The sequence below is a fragment of the Oryza sativa genome, chromosome 1 (genome assembly GCF_034140825.1).
Source record: "Oryza sativa Japonica Group chromosome 1, ASM3414082v1".
Taxonomy (NCBI): domain Eukaryota; kingdom Viridiplantae; phylum Streptophyta; class Magnoliopsida; order Poales; family Poaceae; genus Oryza; species Oryza sativa.
Window position 1 is genome coordinate 33,255,653 of NC_089035.1, and position 19,402 is coordinate 33,275,054.

The window sequence follows — 19,402 nt, forward strand, 5'->3', positions numbered from 1 at the left end:
AGGCGCCACGGTCTCCCTCGCTTGTTAACCAATCACTTTGCTTTGCCTCCATCGCCTGCTGTCGACCCCGCGGCTTCGGTGTCGTCGCCGCATCGTTCCCCGTCCGTTCTACTGCCCTTCACTGCATTGTCGCCTCCCATAACCATCCTTCTAAGGTGGCAAACTCCTCCTCCACCCTTCCACCTTGACCCCAACTTGAGACATAATTCGTCAGGTTGCTGCCATCTTGCCTGAGTTGGTGGAGAAGAAGTGTAGCGCGAAACGCAGCACGGATCTAAAGGTGGTGGATTTGATTGAAATCCACCCGAAATTTCTGCCTTTTTTCGGACGGTGTGAACCTTTTTGGTTCGAACGATGTAGCCTTTTTTCAACTATGCAATATTTCGTACAAATATGAGGATTGTATTTTTGGCAAAATAGCGTAACATGTGCCAAAACACACTAAAAAACAGAGAAAACCATAATCCGACAAAATGTACTCCATCTGGGTTGATAATACTTGTTATTTTGGACAAGAGCATGGTCTCCAAAAAAATAACTTTGATTATTATTTTCCATTATAATATGTGTAAAAGTGTTAACAAATATATGATTTTATTAAAGTACGTTTTAGAACTAATCTATACATGTAGTGACCATATTTGAAAGACAAATATTTTAAAAATGATTCATAATCAAAGATTCTAAAGTTTGACCTAACCCTTGTCTAAAACGACAAGTATTATCAGCAAAGGGAGTAGTATGCTTATGATGTAATGGCTTGTCTCGGTTCAATTATGCATTACAATTAGATTTGGTCTTTATATCAGAGTCAATAGGTGATATTTTGATACTCCTTTCATATTAGTCCGGCCAATCTAAGTTTGAGACATTTATCTCACGAGCTAATGGTCCAATCTGTACAAAACCACATGAATTTTGAGATATGGTACATAAACCAAAGTATTATGATCATAAAGTTTCACAAGACCACACTATTAATCATTTTAACTGTGATGTTGTCGGAGGGTGAACTCCACTAGCGGGGGACAGTGAGGCCCCCCTTTGTTGGTTCGGCCGGGGGCAGCGGGTGAGATTCGAGGACTCGGTGAGAAAGGCAGTCTAGAGGGGGTCGAACCCCCCGAGAACGATGAGACAAAAGGAGTTTATATAGGTTCGAGCCGCTGAAAAGCGTAATACCCTACTCCTGTGCTTAGCTGATTGTGTGAGAAATTACAATATCTCCTTATTGGAGTAGAAGGTGTTGATGATGATGGGCAGAGGACTGCTCTAAAAAAAAGGGCTCATCCTCTCCCTAGGTAGGCTTGGACCTCCTTTTATATCTTAAGGGGTTACCACATGGGTCTACCTAGCCTATCTATGGAGGATAATCTCATTAAATGCATGTCTCATTGCTTGCCTTGGAAGTCTCTTGCACGCCTTGCCATGGCGTGGGGCCCGTCAAATTTATCTGGCTGACACGGGGGACACGCATGTCATTCGATATTTAATGAGTGAAGACTTTTGGATCCTCACTTGCGTCGGGAAACGTAAACCCTATCCTAACCGGGTTAGGCAAACCGTCTTCGGCTGTGATGAGAGGCTAAGCAACCTCTCATCATCGTGACGTGACAGGGGATGTCAGATGGCACACCGCCTGACATGCAACCAGTGCGCAGGCGCACTACCTTGGCTACATCGGTCATTCGACCGGTCACAATCCGGCTAGGCGCACCACGTGCCGCATTTAATGCAGCGTGGAGCGCTCGGTCACACTGCCTTAAATGCGGTTAGGTGGGCGCTGCCCTACACACGCGGCACTATGTGAAGGGGGTCGGAGGAGCCCGACCCCCAGACTTGGAGGGGGCGGCCGTCGCCCTGCCTCGGGCCCGACCCCCCTCGAGGAGAGGGCCACGTGGCTACCGGGGGCAGCCTCCTCCCTATGGTTCTGATACCCCCGGAACCATATCACTAACAGATGTACCACTGTTTTATAAATTCTAAAATGAGTAAAGTCCATCACCGGTCCCTAAACTTGTACCGCTATGTCATCCCGGTCCCTAAACTCGCAAATCGACCGTTCAGGTCCTCAAACTTGTTCGACTGTGTCATCCCGGTCCCTAAACTTGCAGATCACTCGTTTAGGTCCTCCAACTTGTTCGGTTGTGTCACCCCGGTCTCTAAACTTGTTTAGTTGGATGATCTAAACGAGTGATCTGCAAGTTTAGGGACCGGTGATGGATTTTACTCTTCTAAAATCATTGCTTAAATTTATGAATTTGTTATCAATCACATAAATATTACATCTGTTTTTAAATTTTTTATCTATAAGTATATCAGAATGGTTAACGGTGTGGTTTTGTAAAACTTTAGGATGATAATACCTGAGATTATGCGTCGCGTGCTAAAATTAATGTGGTTTTGCGTAATTTGCATTATATATAATATGTAGTGTTTTATGAAAATTATTATTATTCTTTTGAAAAAAAGAATAGTGTTACACACACGCGTACTCCGTGCCTTCCCGTCGGAGGAATCCCCGGTATTCAACCGAGTCGCCCCCCATCTGAGGATTACCACCACCTCCACGGCTCCACCTCCGCGGCGGCGTAATCCATCCAACTCGCAATAGATATACAGTCCCCCCAATCGACGGAACCCTAATTCTCTCCCGCACGCGCGTCGGCGATCCGAGGGGAAGTAGGGTTTGGAGGAGGAGGAGGGGAGACCACCGGAGGTAGGCGAATCCCCCAAGGCCGGGCAAGATGGTGCTCGCGCAGCTCGGCGGGAGCATCTCCCGCGCGCTGGCGCAGATGAGCAACGCCACCGTGATCGACGAGAAGGTGCTCAGCGACTGCCTCAACGAGATCTCGCGCGCGCTCCTGCAGTCCGACGTCCAGTTCAAGATGGTCCGCGATATGCAGTCCAACATCAAGCGCATCGTCAACCTCGAGACGCTCGCCGCCGGGACCAACAAGCGGCGCATCATCCAGCAGGTGAGCCCCCCTGCCCCCTTCGCATCGGTGTAATTTGCGGGTAATTTGCAGCATCTTGTTGACTGATGGTTTGATGGTTAGGCCGTCTTCACGGAGCTCTGCAACATGTTGGATCCCGGGAAGCCTTCCTTCACTCCCAAGAAGGGGAAACCTTGCGTGGTCATGTTCGTTGGTTTGCAAGGTCAGTCTAGCTGCTGCTGAGTTATGCCCCAATTAATTACTTCTGCTGCTTTCTCTTTTATGATAATTTCGGTTTATTACATCTGTACAAGGTAAGAATGTAGAAAGTAGAATTGTCCTATCTATCACGACTTTTTATTAGACACTTTCTGAATCACCATGATCTTAGCTGAATTTGAGAACTTTGCCTCAGCGAATGATTCTGAAAGGGAACTTGATAAATTAGTTCAAACAGAAGGATGTGATAGTATTAACTATTAAGTGGTTTCTCTTCTGATTTTATTGCCAGGCAGAATAAATAAAAATGAATTGGTCACACAAGTATGGTTATCCTAACCATTCATGTGCATGGTCCAGTTAATGGCTAGTGTTAGCATGACTGTTGCAAGGATGCTGCAAGTTTTGTTTTTCTTATTTTAGTTTCATGTTCTTCTGTTTAGTCAAAAAGCAGAGCAGCTGAATAAATCATGCACGTATCGAGTAGTTTGTCCAACAGCTTTATTTATTGGAGTACTTTAGTTTTCCTTTTTAAGAACCGTGGGTTCCTATTGTGGTCTTGTAGTTAGGCTTATCATGTGTGACATGGTTTATCTGTTGGATCATCCCATTCAGAAGCAATGAATCATCTAAGTATTTTATATTATTAAGTAATCCTAAATTGGGTCTTGCACGAAGACATTCATCTAGTTTTTTTCCTTATCTGGGCTTGTGTATGATGCATCATGAACAGATATACTCTATCACTTTTTTACTCTTTTTTTTTTGCAATTGGACACTATAACCAGAATTTTTTATGGCTTCCCGATGGATGGATCTGTTGCAAATATGTGCAAAATTGCAAGTTTTGTCATTCTTGTCAAACTACCTGGCTTAGCAATGAACCCTGTTGTTTGCTTTAGCCACAAAGACCAATGTTCTGTTCTGTTTGGCTTTTATCTTCTGCTTTTTAGATTCATTAATAGAATTGCAATATTCCATTCCCATGACAAGCACCGTGTCCATGCAGGTTCTGGTAAAACTACTACTTGTACCAAATATGCATATTATCATCAGCGCAAGGGATTTAAGCCAGCACTTGTTTGTGCTGATACATTTAGGGCTGGTGCTTTTGATCAGTTAAAACAGAATGCAACAAAGGCCAAGATTCCTTTTTACGGAAGGTGCTATATTTTGTCTACCTTTAACTTTTGTTTAACCTTATGTATTCTTTTTTCCCCCCTAATGGGTGTCTTGTTGCAGCTACATGGAGTCTGATCCAGTGAAAATTGCTGTTGAGGGTGTGGAGAGGTTCAAGAAAGAAAACTGTGATCTCATCATTGTAGATACGAGTGGAAGGCACAAACAAGAAGCAGCCCTTTTTGAAGAAATGCGCCAAGTTTCAGAAGCGACGGTAATATAGTCAAAATTTTGAAGTACTTCGAGAAACACCCTGATTATAGTGAAAAACTAAAACACATTTTTGTGCTTCTCTGCAGAAACCAGATCTGGTAATATTTGTGATGGACAGTAGTATCGGTCAGGCTGCATTTGATCAGGCACAAGCATTTAAGCAAAGTGTTTCTGTTGGTGCTGTGATTGTCACTAAAATGGATGGCCATGCGAAAGGAGGTGGCGCACTTAGCGCGTTAGTATTCTCTTCTTTCCCTTGCGATAGCATATTTGTTCTATTCTCTTTCCCACTTCATGAGTACTGTTTCCATATAATCTGAAAGAGATCTTGTGTGAACTTTGGGTCATATTTAAAACAAGAACTCTTATAGAGCCCTGTTTTATTCTAGATAACCATATAGTGTCAAGTCAACCATGAAGTTTAGTTCAGTTAATGCAAATTTTATTTTAAGTACCTGAGCTTGGTGAAATCATGATATTGTGGCATTTAGATGTGGTATCCGCAAAACAGTTTCATCATATTGTATGTGCTTCAGGATAGCATACTTTAAAAGTTCAAAGTGCAGAGATCCTGTGTGCACGACACTTTCTCTGTTCATGTAGTCATTTCCTTTTGTGAAAAATGCCTTATTTAGGGTTGATACTGTGAATGAATACCTATTAACATTTCAGAATCTGTTAATGACTTATCATATCTGACACCCTTGTTTCTTTACAGGGTTGCAGCAACAAAAAGTCCAGTGATATTTATTGGAACAGGAGAACACATCGATGAGTTTGAAGTTTTTGATGTGAAACCATTTGTCAGTCGTCTTTTAGGTCAGTGAAAATACTACGTGTCCCATGTTGCTGAGTGTTTCTTATGGTTAACCTTTGTAGTGTAATTGACAGGCATGGGAGACTGGTCGGGGTTTATGGACAAGATTCATGAAGTAGTACCCACTGATCAACAACCTGAGCTTTTGCAGAAGCTGTCTGAAGGAACCTTCACTCTGAGACTTATGTATGAGCAGTTCCAGAACATCTTGAAAATGGGTCCTATTGGCCAGGTTAGCAACATCTTTTACTTGCGGTGAAATGAAACGTACAGCTCATGATGTCTGTTTACTTGTTTAATTGACATGCCCAGGGTTCATTTCTTTTAAGATTATCACAGCACGCTTTTAAATCTGGATTGGTGTGTTTGCAGGTTTTCTCAATGTTGCCTGGATTTAGTTCTGAATTGATGCCAAAGGGACATGAGAAGGAAAGCCAAGCTAAGATTAAACGGTACATGACGATGATGGATTCCATGACAGATGGAGGTGAGTGTGTGGTTGATGATTTCCCCCTGTATACTTATTTATTATGCTGATGTCAAAATTTTATCTCAGAGCTTGACAGCACAAATCCTAAATTGATGACTGAATCGCGTATTCTTCGGATTGCTCGGGGATCTGGCCGACCTGTCAGAGATGTTGTCGACATGCTCGAAGAGTACAAGCGGCTTGCTAAAATCTGGAGCAAGATGAAAGGGCTCAAGATACCAAAGAAAGGAGAAATGAGTGCACTGTCCCGCAACATGAACGTTCAGCACATGAGCAAAGTTCTCCCGCCGCAGATGCTGAAGCAGATAGGCGGCATGGGTGGCCTGCAATCTTTGATGAAACAAATGGGCTCAAAAGAAATGGGTGGCATGTTTGGAGGCATGGGTGGTGATAAGTAAACAGATCCTGATTGCATTTGACAAATCGTCAGAGATATGGCTGTAGACAGATTGTTCACCAGGGTGCTAAATGAGAGTTTTGAAGATGATACTGACTGCTGCAATTATGTTACCAGATGAGGATACACATGCACCCCGATGTAAAATTTGTTTATCATAGGCAAATCGTAGCTCCCCAAAGTTCTTACCGAGATTTTATTTATAGAATCTGTTTGGGAAGAATTACCGAATCCGCGTTTTGTTTTGTTTCCTGCGTGCTACTCAGACGTGTAAGCACCCTAAATAAAATCAACGAAGTTTTGGGCCTCTTTTTAGCTGATTCAATGATTCGTGATTCAAGTCCAAGCCAATAGGATCAGTAGCCATAGACAAGCCCATTAGAGATGAAACATTGAGGCGGATCAATTTATTTTTCGTTACAAGATGTGAAAGATTGTGTTCCTCCTGGACCGAGAAGGCGAGAAGGTGTTGAAAATCGAATAAACTGCACGAACCGAACCATTTTATTTCCATTTTCCATTGATTGGAAGCATGGATACACACACAAAACTGCGCGCTCAACCAGACAACCACGAGACTCGATGATCGACGACAAGGCAGGAACAACTAGAGCACGGCCACTGCAGGGAAATCGTCGCGATCGCCGTCACCACCCACGGCGTCATCCGATTCACGCAGCGCCCACGAGATGGCCCTCACCGTGGCCGGGCTCGTCCTGCAGCAACCCCCGACGAGGGCGGCGCCCGCCTGCCTCCACTTGCCGACGCACGACACGAAGTCCGTCTCCGACGCGCCGCCCTCCGACTCCTGCACCATTGCATTTGCATCACGTAACGCGTGTATCGTACGACCAATCGATCGAAAGAACACGTACAGTACAAACCAAAACAAGAAGTACAAAATCAACGGTGTGCACTGACCACCCATTCTTTGGTCTCGGCCACGTAGGTCTCCCCGCTGTTGGGGTACACGACGACCGGCTTGCTCGTCACCTTCCTGATGGAGAGGATCAGGCCGTGCACCAGCCTGGGGGCGGTGCAGTTCACCCCGACGGCGCCGACCCTCGCGCAGGCGTCGGCCACGGCGGCGCACTCCGTGATGGGGTCGCCGCTCGCCTGCGCCTCCAGCTTGTTCGGGATCGTCTCGAACGCGATGAGATCGGGCCCCGCGTCGGCGAGCACCTGCAGCCTCCTCCGGTGGAAGCTCTTGAGCGTCTCCTTGGTCACCGATATGCCGTAGTCGCCGCTGCACACAGCACACGTAATCGAACTAAACAACTATATGTATATAGCCAGGGATCAACGACTGATCGATCGGGGCGTGCGTACGTGTACTCGGAGCCGTCGGCGAGATAGGCGCCGTAGCTGCCGATGGAGGCGGCCACGAGCACGGGCCGGCGCGGCGAGGAGCGGTGGTTGGCGTACGGGCCCTTGGACCAGCCCTCGGCGAAGATGGCGCGCGCCTCCTGCGCGATGTGGACGCTCCGACGAAGCAGCGCCTCGCTCCGCTCACGCGACAGGCCTCTCGCCTGGAACCCCTGTATCGTCGCCTGCATGCGAAAATGAGACCGTATATACGACACCGAGATTATAGCCGACGTTAGACGCCATATACTATTACTATATCAACAGCTTGTCAAACACCTGGTAAGACGCCGAGGTTATGATGTTGGCGCCGGCGTCGAGGTAGTCCAAATGCACCTGCAGCGCTTAATTGCACGAAGCCGTCAGAACAACTCGGAGTTATGTTATGGAGAAAGTGAAGGACCACGCATCGTGTGTTGGGTGACCTTGCGGATGAGGTGAGGGGCGGAGACGAGGCAGCTGGCGCTCCAGAGCTCGTCATGCAGGTCCGCGCCGTGCGCCTCCAGCTCCGTGGCCAGCCCGCCGTCCACCACCGCGCACCCTCCCGCTTCCCGCACGAACCGCCGCAGCGCGCCCGCCGCGCCGTCCACGTCGCCCCCGCGACCCATTTCGCGGTTCCTCGATCACAACAGCAATCGCACCGCACGTACGTGGACCAGTCGGCCTACATACACCGTCACGGCGTCACCGATCGATCGACCGCCAAACCGACTGACGGAGCAGAGAGGGGGGATAATTAATGGAGGGATCTCTGGGCGCGTTCTTGTTCATATATACACAACACTAGCAAAATGCCCAACCTTTATTATGGGCAGAAGAAAAAGAAATCATCATATGTTGCACTCGCTCGACTCCACCAGTAGCGGCCCTACACCTCGATCGCCCGCGCCTTGGTAATCCCGACGCCGCCGGAAACGCGCGGCGGGCATGCGTGAAGCGTGAAGCGTGATGCGTGGTGGCACCGCAGCACGGCACGTACGCGGGCACGGCAGCAGCACGCGACGTCGTCGCGACCCCCGTAGCCCGTAGCGTCAGGTGCTCGAAGTTGAACGGGAGTAGACTCGGGGGCTGTATGGGAGAGAGGGACTGGCTTAAAAAAAAAAATCCCAGTCCCTCTCTCCCAAACACCCTATCAGTAGAGAGGCACCAGCTTCCAGAGCACGCGTGACGCGCCGCATCAACGAGGCGCGAGGGCCTCCGACCCTCCGTGATAGGCCAAACAAAAACTTTCTTATAAAAAAAAAGCAACCTAAGGCCTGTTCGTTTAATAAAAAAAATGAAAAGATTTGAGGAAGAATAATTTTATATCATAATACATGTGGAATATATCCTCTCTAAATTTCTCCTAATCATTTTATCGAAGGAATTAATCGAACAAGGTCTAAAAGGTTCCAATATTAAACTAGCCCTTCAACCTTGATTATTTTTTCTTTTTAAGGTATAGGGGACATGATCATTCGTTGTTATCTGAACCCGCTTTCCACAAGATGACAAGATACATTCAGACTTAAGCGGAGAGCTTGCACGATATTATAGTATTTGATTCAGAGAAACATTTTAAGCAAAATCATCATCACGGTTTCAATTTCGTAAAATTTTAATCACATCTATGAATACACGAATTATAATGATATTTATCTAAATAACTATGGATCAAACTAACCCATTTTTCCCCCTCCGGGTTGAATCGCTTTGAGGCAAGGAACAGGTAATAGCTAGAAAAGCGGAGAGGACGGGTCGATACGTTTAGCGTTGTGGCACAGTTAGTACGTGCTGGCTCGCGGTTCGAAACAAAAATGCAGGAGCTCGATTCTAATCAGAGCAAGTATAATAGTGAACTATAAGCCTACTGTAAACTTACGTGGAGGAGAGGTAACAAAAAAATCAAAAGGTTGGCTCTTATACAAGAGCTAACTTAGCACAATATCCAAGATAAATACATTAAATGTGTAAGTGATAGATAGAGAGAGGAGAAGAAAATTGTAGCCAATCTTATAGCTAATCTATTATATATATTGGTTTTAAGATGAGCTAATAGTAGGAAATGAACTATACTATTATCCTTGCTCTCTGGTATTGGAATCCCGGTGATAACCGCTCTAGAGCAATCAGCCTGTATAAGGTGTAACGAGCATGAATAGTTCAAATCTAAATTTAAAGCCGCAGCTGTATATTTTCTGTAAAATCATGATTTGTACTTGAGAAGAGAGAAAAAATAGGGGAAAGTGGCAATATTCAATGGACAAGAGAGAAAATCGAACAAAATGAACAACCCGCTCATCACCACACCTCTAGGCCGCTTCGTTCTCTCCGTTCTAGAGTTAGAGTTAGATACAACAGATATCTTGCCTACATAAATTTCGAAAAAAAAAAGAACATAAAAGGTTAGATTAGATTTAGGTTGTGTTTGATTTCTAGTTATACTTTATCATCATTTGCCAACAAATATTGCACATAAGTTGAGACGAACGAATTCTTGGTCACATCTTAGCAAGCTTAAGGCTGTGTTAGGGAGGCACCTGACACGGAAAACAAAGCACGCGATTATAGTTTAGATTAATTAAGTATTAGCTAAAAAACTTGAAATGGATTAATATGGTTTTTTTAAAGCAACTTTCATATAAAAAACTTTTGTAAAAAATGCACTGTTTAGCAGTTTGAAAAACGTGCGTGCGGAAAACGAGAGAAGTGAGTTGGAAAATGGGAGAAAAAAACGCAGCCTAAGGAAATCTTATTACACTTTTTTTAATCAATGGTGTGTGGAACCTAGTTTATTAGAAGAGAATCTTGTTAAAATTGTGGCTACAGCTAAACAGCTGCCAGTATAATTGAAGTTGACAAACCTTATGCATGTCAAACTGCGATAAAGCGGAGTAGTTGATAACCAAACATTAGTACATATCACTAGTTCACTACAGGCAATTCCCAGTACGTGACTGTAGTAATATGCACGAGCGGTTACATGGACAAATCGGTAATATGTAATTCTGGTGTTACACACCAGATGAGCTAAGCATGTTTACGAGTCACGACGCTTCAGTGGCCTTTCCTTCTCTCTCTTTCTTTTTTGAAGGATCAGACTTAGATTTTTCTCCCATTGCAGTACAAGAGTGACATTGCAAGCACAAAGAAACAGCGGATTACTAACTCCCCCCAAAAAATAGCATTACGATTAAGGACTAGACAAAAACTAATCAGTAAAATGAGAGAATATTTACTCACGTAACATAACATGCATGCTAAACATCCATGTCCTTTAGATCAGAGATTAGTTTCATAAATAATGCAAATGGCCGAAGGTTCAGATGTTTAATGTTTTCTGATGAGCAACCTGTGTGCAGCCAAAAAGATAAAAATATATTAACGACACAGAAAACAGATGAAATTTGCTCATAACTAAGTTTTAGTTTGGAAAAATCAAAGAAATGATCAGAGAATTGGAGAAATACCGAAGTTGAAGTCTTCATCAACTCCCTAATAGCCATTGTAGCATAAGATGATGCTGGTAGAGTAAATGCTAATTTTATGGCCAGTTTCTCCAACATATCCGAGCTGCCAATAGATTTGGCTTCTGCTACTACTAGGCTAGCTCCATTTATTGATTCAGAGGCATCCAATGAAGCTTCCAGCCCAGAATCATGTGATGTACAGCTGGAAATCCCATCTGATAGTAGTTCATTTACTTCTAATGGCTTCGTTTTAGACAAAACATCTAAATCCGTTTCTACTAAAGGTATTTTCTCATCTGTATAAGTGATGAGATCCCTACATAAAACAACAAATTAAATGAATATCAGCAGATATCCAACAACCGTACACAGAGGTGCATGGAATTTATTTGTCTAAAATTTACTTTACTGTACAACAAATAAATTGGAACCTAAAAAGGTGAACAGCATGGCATGAAACACTTGGTTGCACTTACCATTCAAAATCAATAGGTCGCTGGATCACCCGACGATAACCTCCTTTCATCCTTGTAATAGAGAAGTCCCTTAGAAACACAATAGTCAGTAACTTGGTATGCATGATTTCAAATTAAAAGAAGCTATCAGTATATAAGTCTTAAGACCCTATGTATGATCCATGATTCACAAGAACTTGTCTAGAGGTGTACAAACATAACAGTGTGCGATGGAGGAAAAAAAAGAGAAGTTATAAGACTAGTGAATAAGGCCCAAGACATGTTTGCATGGGCAAATGCTGTATTTAAATCTTCGTTTTTCTTGGGATGCACGTGAATTAGCTGCTATATACAAGAACCATGCATGACTTTAAAGTACGCTCCGGAAAGCAACATACATATAAGCAGAGTAGCAGATTAACTTACTCGACACCATGGACACTCTCTCTTAGATTAATGCCATCCTGAGTAGTGAAAACAGATCGGACATTAACATCATTACTCATTACAGAAGAAGCCATTGCATGATTCAATAAAATATCCCTTCATTTTTCATGCCACAGTAAACCTGAGTTAACCATAGAATTCATGTTAAAATATATTTACCTTCATAGCTATTTCATGATAAATTCCAGCAACTTCGTTCCCAGGAAACAATGTTTCTGAACTGCAAATGCAAAATGGTAAGCATAACACTTGAATTAGACAAGCATAAAACATAAAATAAGCGCTCATCACCCAGGCAAAGGGAGGACTACATCCTCAAATGTGTACAGGGACTTTGATAAATCTTCAGAATCCGCTATCTACAAGACAAATGAACGATAGTAATTCCATAAAAAGCAGTAGTGCAGACGTCTCACAGTTTTTATATGTAAGTATGCTTTAAGCCTTTAAGTTAATTTTCTATAGCAAACCTTGACAGACTGGATCATTTCTTCTGGAAGCGTTTCACAACATGCGTTCATTTCAGATGACATAGTTTGACCGTCATCTTCTGAAGTAGCCTTTAAAGCTCCTTGTTCAAAAGGGGCTTCCTTTTTGTAAACCAAGTCACCTTCTACAACTCGTGAAATACCTGCGACGTTTACCATTGGAACACAGAGGCAAAAGAAGAGCAAATACTAGTCCTTTAAAAGCCAAAACTTAGTTCCAAACAAGTATAGCATAACAAAATGCATATAATTGATCAACGGAATGCACTAGCAGCAAGTTTTAGTGCAAAAATGCACAAAGCTCATAAATAGATGGTTCATTTCTCTTAAAACAGAACATTTCAAGAAACACGTTCAGTCATTGCAAAACTACATGTGTAAGATAATGAATTAAAAGAGATGATACGCCAAAATTATGCAAGATGGTATAACAAGTGCAAAATTTGAAGACAACAAGTAGTGGTCAAAAAGTGGATACCAATCAAATATTTAGTCCAATCAACTTTCCGAACAGAGCTAGTGACAGTATGAACATAAAATTTACCCTCATAGAGTTCAAAACCAAGGCAGGGGAGACCCAGAAGGCTTGAAAACCAAGACCAACCTGGTCTGGCTACCATGGACCCAAGGCTGCCCTTGACAAATTGGTTAACTAGTAGTCACATGACCAACCAGAAGTCATGTCTCTCTGTCCCACAAGTTTAGTCAATGCTAATGTGTAGCGATGTATAGTACCGGATAAATGCATTAATTGGAAGAAACCCCATACGGATGCAATGATTAGAGTCTAAGGAATATACTGCGCTGTCTTATCTGATGAGCATATCCATTGCAGGTACCATCGATAAAGCAAATAATAAAAAATTATTTAGAAAAGAACAATCACTCCTAGTCTGAAACTGCCATCCCTAATTCCCTATTGAGCAAAAGGTATACTGACCATACTTTTGAACTCTCATACTTGCAGCATGGTTCCATAAGTAACTCTGGTAACTATGCACATACCTGAATAGAATAATCAGAACAACTTAATATGTAGAATTGTATAGCCTAAATTTGTCGTAAATAAGGAAAATTACATTAATTTCAGGTGTTGGAATCTCTAGACAAAATTTCAGATATTGAACATAACATACATCAGTCTCAGTGTTCTAGGTATAGCCATTAGTGCTTGTAGATAGTTGCCAGGGTACTTCTTCAAGCGCTGAAGCTAAAAATAAAACAAAACATAAGTTTAAGGGTTATGCATCAATGTACTTTAAATCTGATTGACAATAAGAAATGTTAAATGAGATGATAAAAGGGAGGATAGCTACCTTCATGATAAATTAGTTAATATATTTGGAGCGAGAAAAGTGAAAGCTCAAAATCAACATACAAATTCATTACTGTAGCGATGCCTTCTTTATAATATCTTTCAGCATAAGCTGGTAACTTTTTTCTATTATGTAGGTAATTATCATGCATCATCTACTAAAATTCACATTCTGGAGCATATAATAAATATGATTAAACTGTGATGCCACATAACTTGTATGTTCCTCAAAACATCATAAGTACATCTTGTATCTAATGTATAACACATCCAGACTCCAAGAGCACTGGCACCAATCAGATCCTCCCAGGCACCTCAACTCGATTTCTGGTTTCACCAAAAACTTGATGGAAGATTGGAAAGGTGTGGCACAGATATCTAGTAAATACGCTAGGGGGGGAAATGGCAGTGACAATGTTAAAAAATTACATCGACAGCAAAAAGTAAAAGAAAAAAATATACTTACGATAGCCCTCTCTGTTATGAGATATCGAGGGAAGTTCCTAAGTGCCGTGCCAATGTCACCATATTCCTTAAAATGCTCCCTCACTTTATTTATGTTATCACATTGTTTTCCGCAAAGTTAAGTCGAACAAATTCACACATTTAAACATATATTATCTGGTAAACATATTAGAAAAAGAAAACAAGGATATCTCCTTCCCTTGGACCAAGAATCAATTGAACAGCATTTCTCCACTCTCCTCTAAGCAAAGCAACACCAACTTGGTGATTCGGCACTGAACCACTACCAAAGCGCTAAGCACACAAACGAAGATTTTTTTACTAGCCATAACACAACAAAAAATAGTTTGAACCACAGGAAAGTGAACAGGGCAATGTTGACCTTTTCACACCACACTTGGTTTGCATTTGCTGAGATAACACTGTATGTTCCAAAAGAGCAGGGGCTTTTGACACCCTCTTTTTTCTTTTAGAGCAATAGTTGCAACAGGTTCGGTGCGTTCCAGCAAATGACCACGATTTCATATAGCCTATCAGCATGGTATTTATTTATTGTGTCTCAGCAAATGCAAAACAAGTGCAGTATCCAGGAGCCTGCTTTAGAAAAGAGAGAAGAGTTGAATTATTGTACTTGTAGACCATAATAATTGATAAATCCATTTGTTATTAATCCATCAAGAGCAGCCTTAATCACATCTTCAGACTCTGTAACAACACTCCTGGCAGATAATAAAAATGGAAAAAGTATGAATTATCAATTTCCTCTGTAGTTGAAGAATAAAGAAAGAAGAACAAAAGCATGCCAGGTCATTCCTATAATTTGTATAATCGTCAAATAGTAGAAACATTGCATTATGTCAGAGGCGGAGCTAGGATTTTGCCATGACCCAGCCATAATAGAAGGGTTAGTACTTAGTACTAAGTAAGGCTGCGGCGCTATCACTACATGGGCTATGAACTGGCAAAATTCCCATTCTCTGGGTTTGATTCCACCCTTGCGTCTGTGTGTCACAGCCCTTTTTCAGCATACATTTTTCAGAATGCAAAAAAGTTCACCAAAAATATTTCTGCTATACTACCATTATAATAGAATGCCACCAGTAACAGGGAGAACATGCACCTCAAGGTAATTGTAAATCGGTTCCCCATCAGTTGACCAAGAGCAAGACCTTCCTTCACATAACTAGAACAGGTTAAATAAATTACTGAGGCAGTCAATTGCTTTTAGTCAATGACATTACATTGATGCTGAAAGAGGGATGCACTTTCTTACCTGAAGTCTCCAACTTTAATGCCAATGAGCTTACTGTTAAGAGCAACCAACCTACTAGCTTGCACCTTGAAAACCGTGACCTGATCAGAAGTTAGAGAACCAGAAAAATCATGACTGCAAGAAATGTTGAAAACATAGCCCTTTCTGTTTATTTTCAAACCATAGCACCCATTCTTCCTTGAGATGACAACAGCCAATACCAACAACCTCTCTTAATTTCTTTCCATATAAATCATTACCTCATGTTCTTTATATAACAAGTTTGTTATTTTAAATATCACCCAGATTGCCCATCAAACCCATGAAAAGAAAGTCAGAAAGTCATTATATGCATGAGCTTCACAGCATAAATTACTACACAAGGATACCTGTTGAGTTGTAACAGCGCGTTTATCCTTTGTTCCTGCAAACCCGAATGATCGAGGCTGTGGGAAGTTTAGTCACCAATCAATTAGCAAACAGCTGAATGAATTTATAAACTAAAAACAGGACACCCTGCAAATACTTCAATGAAACAGCAAACAACATGCACCTGAAGCCCTAGCATCTTGCCTATCTTTCCTAGTGCCTCTTGGGTGTCCTTGTTCTCCTTGTAAAGATGAAACCTGGTATGTGAATTACATACTGTAAGTCAACGGTGCAGTGCTTTGCATTCTTACACGAACAGAATAAAGATGATCGGGCACAATAGTAGTTAGGCATGAAACTGAACAGATGACATAACCTTATGAACTTCCCTAGATGGTCAGGCCAGATTATAGATCCTCTACTATCAAATGGCTTGTCATCTCTCCAGCCCGAACTTCCCGTGCCTTTCCTATTCCTCCCCCTCCCATCAACATCCCTCCGTTCGCGTCGCCCCGGCTTCAACCTCACCCTGATGCACCTCTGGATTCCATCGCTGTGCTCAACTGTATCTGTAAGCAAGGCCTCGAAGTTCCTCTTGAAGAAATCATGAACTTCCTAACAAAAAGTAGGACCAATGACTACAAGCTTCCAGCTTCTCATTCATTACAAAACAACAACAGTTAGAGAAGATAGCACACCGAGCGATGAGTCTTGTCGGCATCAGCAGAGAGAATGATCGGTGAGACATCGCTGTCGCCTCCCTCTGAAACCCTCTCCAGAAACCCCCTCAATGCCTCACAGTCCGCGTCGCCGCAGAGCAGCCGGAACGATTCCAGCGCCTGTGCTTCGTCCATGCCGCCTTCCTTCGCATCTACACACTGCAAATCCACAAACAGCGCTAGGCTAAATTAACCGGTGTCACGAGCTTCACAGCTCCCAAATCCAGAGCAGGAGAGCTGTAATGGCAAAGCAGAGCAGAAACAGGAGCCCGAGAGGAGGGACCTCGCCGTCGGGGAGGTCGAAGGAGGTGAGGCGGACGAGGGAGCCGTCGAGGGCGACCTCGTGGACGACGAAGTCGGAGTAGCGCTGCTTGAGGGCGCCGCGGAAGCCCGGGAGGGCGGAGGCGAAGAGGGAGATGCCGACGTCGGGCTCGGACAGTGGGGCGCGGCGCGCGGCGGGCGGCGGGGCTACGGTGCGGTGGCTGGCGACGCGGCGGGGAGCGAGGCGAGAGGAGGGGGGTTTTGGGTAGGCGAGAGGGGATAAGAGAGGGCTTAGGAGATGGCGGCCTCGCATTCGGGCGGCGCACGGTGAGACAATGGCCGACGGCCGCCGGGTGGATGGTAGGGGCCCGGACGCGCGGCGGCGACGGTGGCGGTGGCGGCGGCGGCGTCGTTCGCCGGGGAGGGGAAGGCGCCGGTGGCGGCAAAATCTTCTCCGGCGCGCGCCGTTCGACGGTGGTGTGTGAAGGTGCGTGCGTGAGGACGGTGGCTCGGAGGCGGAGGTGGGTCGGTTTGAGATTGACGGCCTCGATTGAATTCACCGGCAGCCTCTGCCTCCTGGGCCTGGATAGGCTAAACTACTGGGCCGCAATATCACTTTACTTTAGATTAACGTCCCGTTCGTTTCTTATGAAACACAAGTGGGAAAAAATTTAGGTAGTCGTGGCACGCTTTTTAAAATGCTAAACGATATGTTTCATGGAAAAATTTTCTATATAAAAGTTATTCTAAAATATCAGATTAATTTATTTTTTAAGTTTGTAATAATTAAAACCCAATTAGTCACACGTTATTATTACCTCGTTTTACGTAAATCACTTAATCTTAATCTTCATCTTCATTTTTATCTTTATCTCTTGTAGATTCCAATACCACCTAAAGAACGATGCCACGGTTGCACTATTGCAATGTTTGGACAGGTCAATAGGTGATACTCCGTAGATACTTCAACCATGCTACATATATTGGAAACAACTCGTAAGACACAAAATGGACAAATAAGTCATTTAGGAAAACATGTACTAGGAAAGTTTGTTTGCAAACAATATAGAAAATCGTGCATGAACTGATGTGATTTTTCCATGAATTTGCATATGCGACAGTTAAATCACATATGCAAATAGAGTACTTTCCTAACAACTTTACAAAATAAGGGCGGATATAGAATATATATACCTTTAAAAAAAAGCCAATTTGTCAACAGATGACTGCATAGAGCCAAAAAAGGACAAAACATATTTCATGCCACCATCAACATGAAAGATCGAATATGAAAATGATATAGATGTCACATAGGACGGATGGTGAACAAAAGTTCATAGTTGTTGAAGTGGACTATTCATACAACAAATAAATTTTGTTTATAGGTTTATTTTTTAAAATGTACCATAGGCCCTTCCAAATGATATTCATGTAATGGAACTGTGCGAAACTCGTTGCAAAATAAAAATTTTTTGTTTGCATTTATATTATATTGTATTATTGTAAAGTAATTAACAACGCAATGTCTTCATTTTAGACAAATTTTACTACATGACATCATTACTTTGTGAAATTAGCTATATAACATCATAGAAGTCAGATTTCGAGGTAGACACTCTTAAAAGTTTGATATTTATAGTGCTATATATTTTCACCGATATTAACTTTATTCAATTTTACCCATTTAATTTTAGTTTATTTTTCCAAAATCAACGAAAGAGTATAAAACTGACACCGCTACAAAGATAGAAAAATGCTCGAGAGATAATGGTTTTATTTTTTTTCACCAATGCCAACTTTATTCAGTTTTTACTTTTTGTTTCCTGCAAAAATCACATTTTTTTCCATTTCGATACACTTACTCAATTAAAATGAAAGAAAACAAAAGCGCCTAACAACGCCGAGGAAGTCAAACCCAAATGCTGATACACGGCCAAAAAAAACCGGTGGGGAGCTCCCAAGCAGAGACAATCAAGTGCGACACGGCCGAAACGACACCCATCATCAGCCTCGCCCCCTGACTTGGCCCTGTTTAGATGGGACTAAAACTTTTAAGTCCCTATCACATCGGATGTTTGAAAATTAATTATAAATATTAAACGTAGACTATTAATAAAACCCATCCATAATCTTGGACTAATTTGCGAGACGAATCTAATGAGCCTAATTAATCCATGATTAGCCTATGTGATGCTACAGTAAACATTCTCTAATTATAGATTAATTAGGCTTAAAAAATTTGTCTCGTGAATTAGCTTTTATTTATGTAATTAGTTTTGTAAGTAGTCTATATTTAATACTCTAAATTAGTGTCTAAAGACACGGACTAAAGTTAAGTCTCTGGATCTAAACACCACCAATCGCGAGTCGCCCACCCCACCCCGTCTCCCCCCTCCCCGAATGCTCCTCCACCAAACCACCACCTCCTCCACCGACGGCACGGCAGGCGACCCAGCAACAACAACGACACCACCGCATTCCCCCAGCGAAAAGACCACACCACCCCTCCTCCCCAGCCCGCGCCCAGGAAGAACCTCGGGGGTAGATTCGTCATTGCACGAAAACCCCA

General features: G+C 42.9%; 3 protein-coding genes across 5 annotated transcripts; 1 reads left to right on the forward strand and 2 right to left on the reverse strand.

Annotated features, from left to right (window-relative positions):
* The first annotated feature begins 2,531 nt into the window (after positions 1 to 2,531).
* On the forward strand, positions 2,532 to 6,573 carry LOC4324712 (signal recognition particle subunit SRP54 2). The gene is made up of 9 exons (XM_015766016.2): positions 2,532 to 2,975; positions 3,057 to 3,156; positions 4,162 to 4,315; positions 4,395 to 4,545; positions 4,631 to 4,779; positions 5,263 to 5,363; positions 5,436 to 5,593; positions 5,734 to 5,848; positions 5,918 to 6,573. Exons 1-9 carry the CDS (start codon positions 2,745 to 2,747, stop codon positions 6,247 to 6,249), a joined length of 1,491 nt encoding a protein of 496 aa, XP_015621502.1. The 5' UTR covers positions 2,532 to 2,744; the 3' UTR covers positions 6,250 to 6,573.
* A 60-nt stretch (positions 6,574 to 6,633) lies between these two features.
* On the reverse strand, positions 6,634 to 8,445 carry LOC4324713 (homocysteine S-methyltransferase 4). Its single transcript, XM_015766017.2, has 5 exons — positions 8,039 to 8,445; positions 7,893 to 7,949; positions 7,578 to 7,798; positions 7,170 to 7,494; positions 6,634 to 7,056 (listed from the first exon to the last, which is right to left on the reverse strand). The coding sequence occupies exons 1-5, from the start codon at positions 8,219 to 8,221 to the stop codon at positions 6,856 to 6,858; spliced, it is 987 nt and encodes a 328-aa protein (XP_015621503.1). The 5' UTR covers positions 8,222 to 8,445; the 3' UTR covers positions 6,634 to 6,855.
* Positions 8,446 to 10,438: 1,993 nt separating this feature from the next.
* Positions 10,439 to 17,336, reverse strand: LOC4324714 (uncharacterized). 3 transcript variants are annotated; one of them, XR_010738868.1, is made up of 20 exons: positions 16,856 to 17,336; positions 16,552 to 16,731; positions 16,230 to 16,468; positions 16,038 to 16,110; positions 15,874 to 15,930; positions 15,506 to 15,585; positions 15,353 to 15,415; positions 14,864 to 14,951; positions 14,423 to 14,526; positions 14,234 to 14,336; positions 13,589 to 13,662; positions 13,393 to 13,457; positions 12,435 to 12,595; positions 12,256 to 12,323; positions 12,124 to 12,184; positions 11,944 to 11,981; positions 11,539 to 11,607; positions 11,063 to 11,378; positions 10,836 to 10,944; positions 10,439 to 10,693 (listed from the first exon to the last, which is right to left on the reverse strand). XR_010738868.1 is itself a non-coding variant. In XM_066306859.1 (19 exons), the coding sequence occupies exons 1-19, from the start codon at positions 17,144 to 17,146 to the stop codon at positions 10,915 to 10,917; spliced, it is 2,160 nt and encodes a 719-aa protein (XP_066162956.1). In that variant the 5' UTR covers positions 17,147 to 17,336; the 3' UTR covers positions 10,439 to 10,914. The 3 variants fall into 3 exon arrangements, 2 of the variants coding, with proteins under 2 accessions (XP_066162956.1, XP_015636622.1); XM_066306859.1 differs by having other exon boundaries at positions 10,439 to 10,944; XM_015781136.3 differs by lacking the exons at positions 14,234 to 14,336; positions 14,423 to 14,526 and having other exon boundaries at positions 10,439 to 10,944.
* Between the last annotated feature and the right edge of the window lie 2,066 nt (positions 17,337 to 19,402).

Bases quoted from the DNA above. Each gene is read 5' to 3' on its own strand.
- LOC4324712 (XM_015766016.2), top strand. From the start codon at position 2,745: ATGGTGCTCGCGCAGCTCGGCGGGAGCATCTCCCGCGCGCTGGCGCAG. The intron at 4,316-4,394 runs GTGCTATATTTT...GTCTTGTTGCAG, and splicing joins AAGATTCCTTTTTACGGAAG to CTACATGGAGTCTGATCCAG. The intron at 4,780-5,262 runs GTTAGTATTCTC...GTTTCTTTACAG, and splicing joins GGAGGTGGCGCACTTAGCGC to GGTTGCAGCAACAAAAAGTC.
- LOC4324714 (XM_066306859.1), bottom strand. From the start codon at position 17,146: ATGCGAGGCCGCCATCTCCTAAGCCCTCTCTTATCCCCTCTCGCCTAC. The intron at 14,337-14,422 runs TATCCTTGTTTT...TTGCGGAAAACA, and splicing joins CTTGGTCCAAGGGAAGGAGA to ATGTGATAACATAAATAAAG. The intron at 11,608-11,943 runs GTAAGTTAATCT...TGTGTTTCTAAG, and splicing joins GAGAGTGTCCATGGTGTCGA to GGACTTCTCTATTACAAGGA.
- LOC4324713 (XM_015766017.2), bottom strand. From the start codon at position 8,221: ATGGGTCGCGGGGGCGACGTGGACGGCGCGGCGGGCGCGCTGCGGCGG. The intron at 7,495-7,577 runs GTACGCACGCCC...TGCTGTGTGCAG, and splicing joins GCCGACGGCTCCGAGTACAC to CGGCGACTACGGCATATCGG. The intron at 7,057-7,169 runs GTCAGTGCACAC...GCAATGGTGCAG, and splicing joins CCGAGACCAAAGAATGGGTG to GAGTCGGAGGGCGGCGCGTC.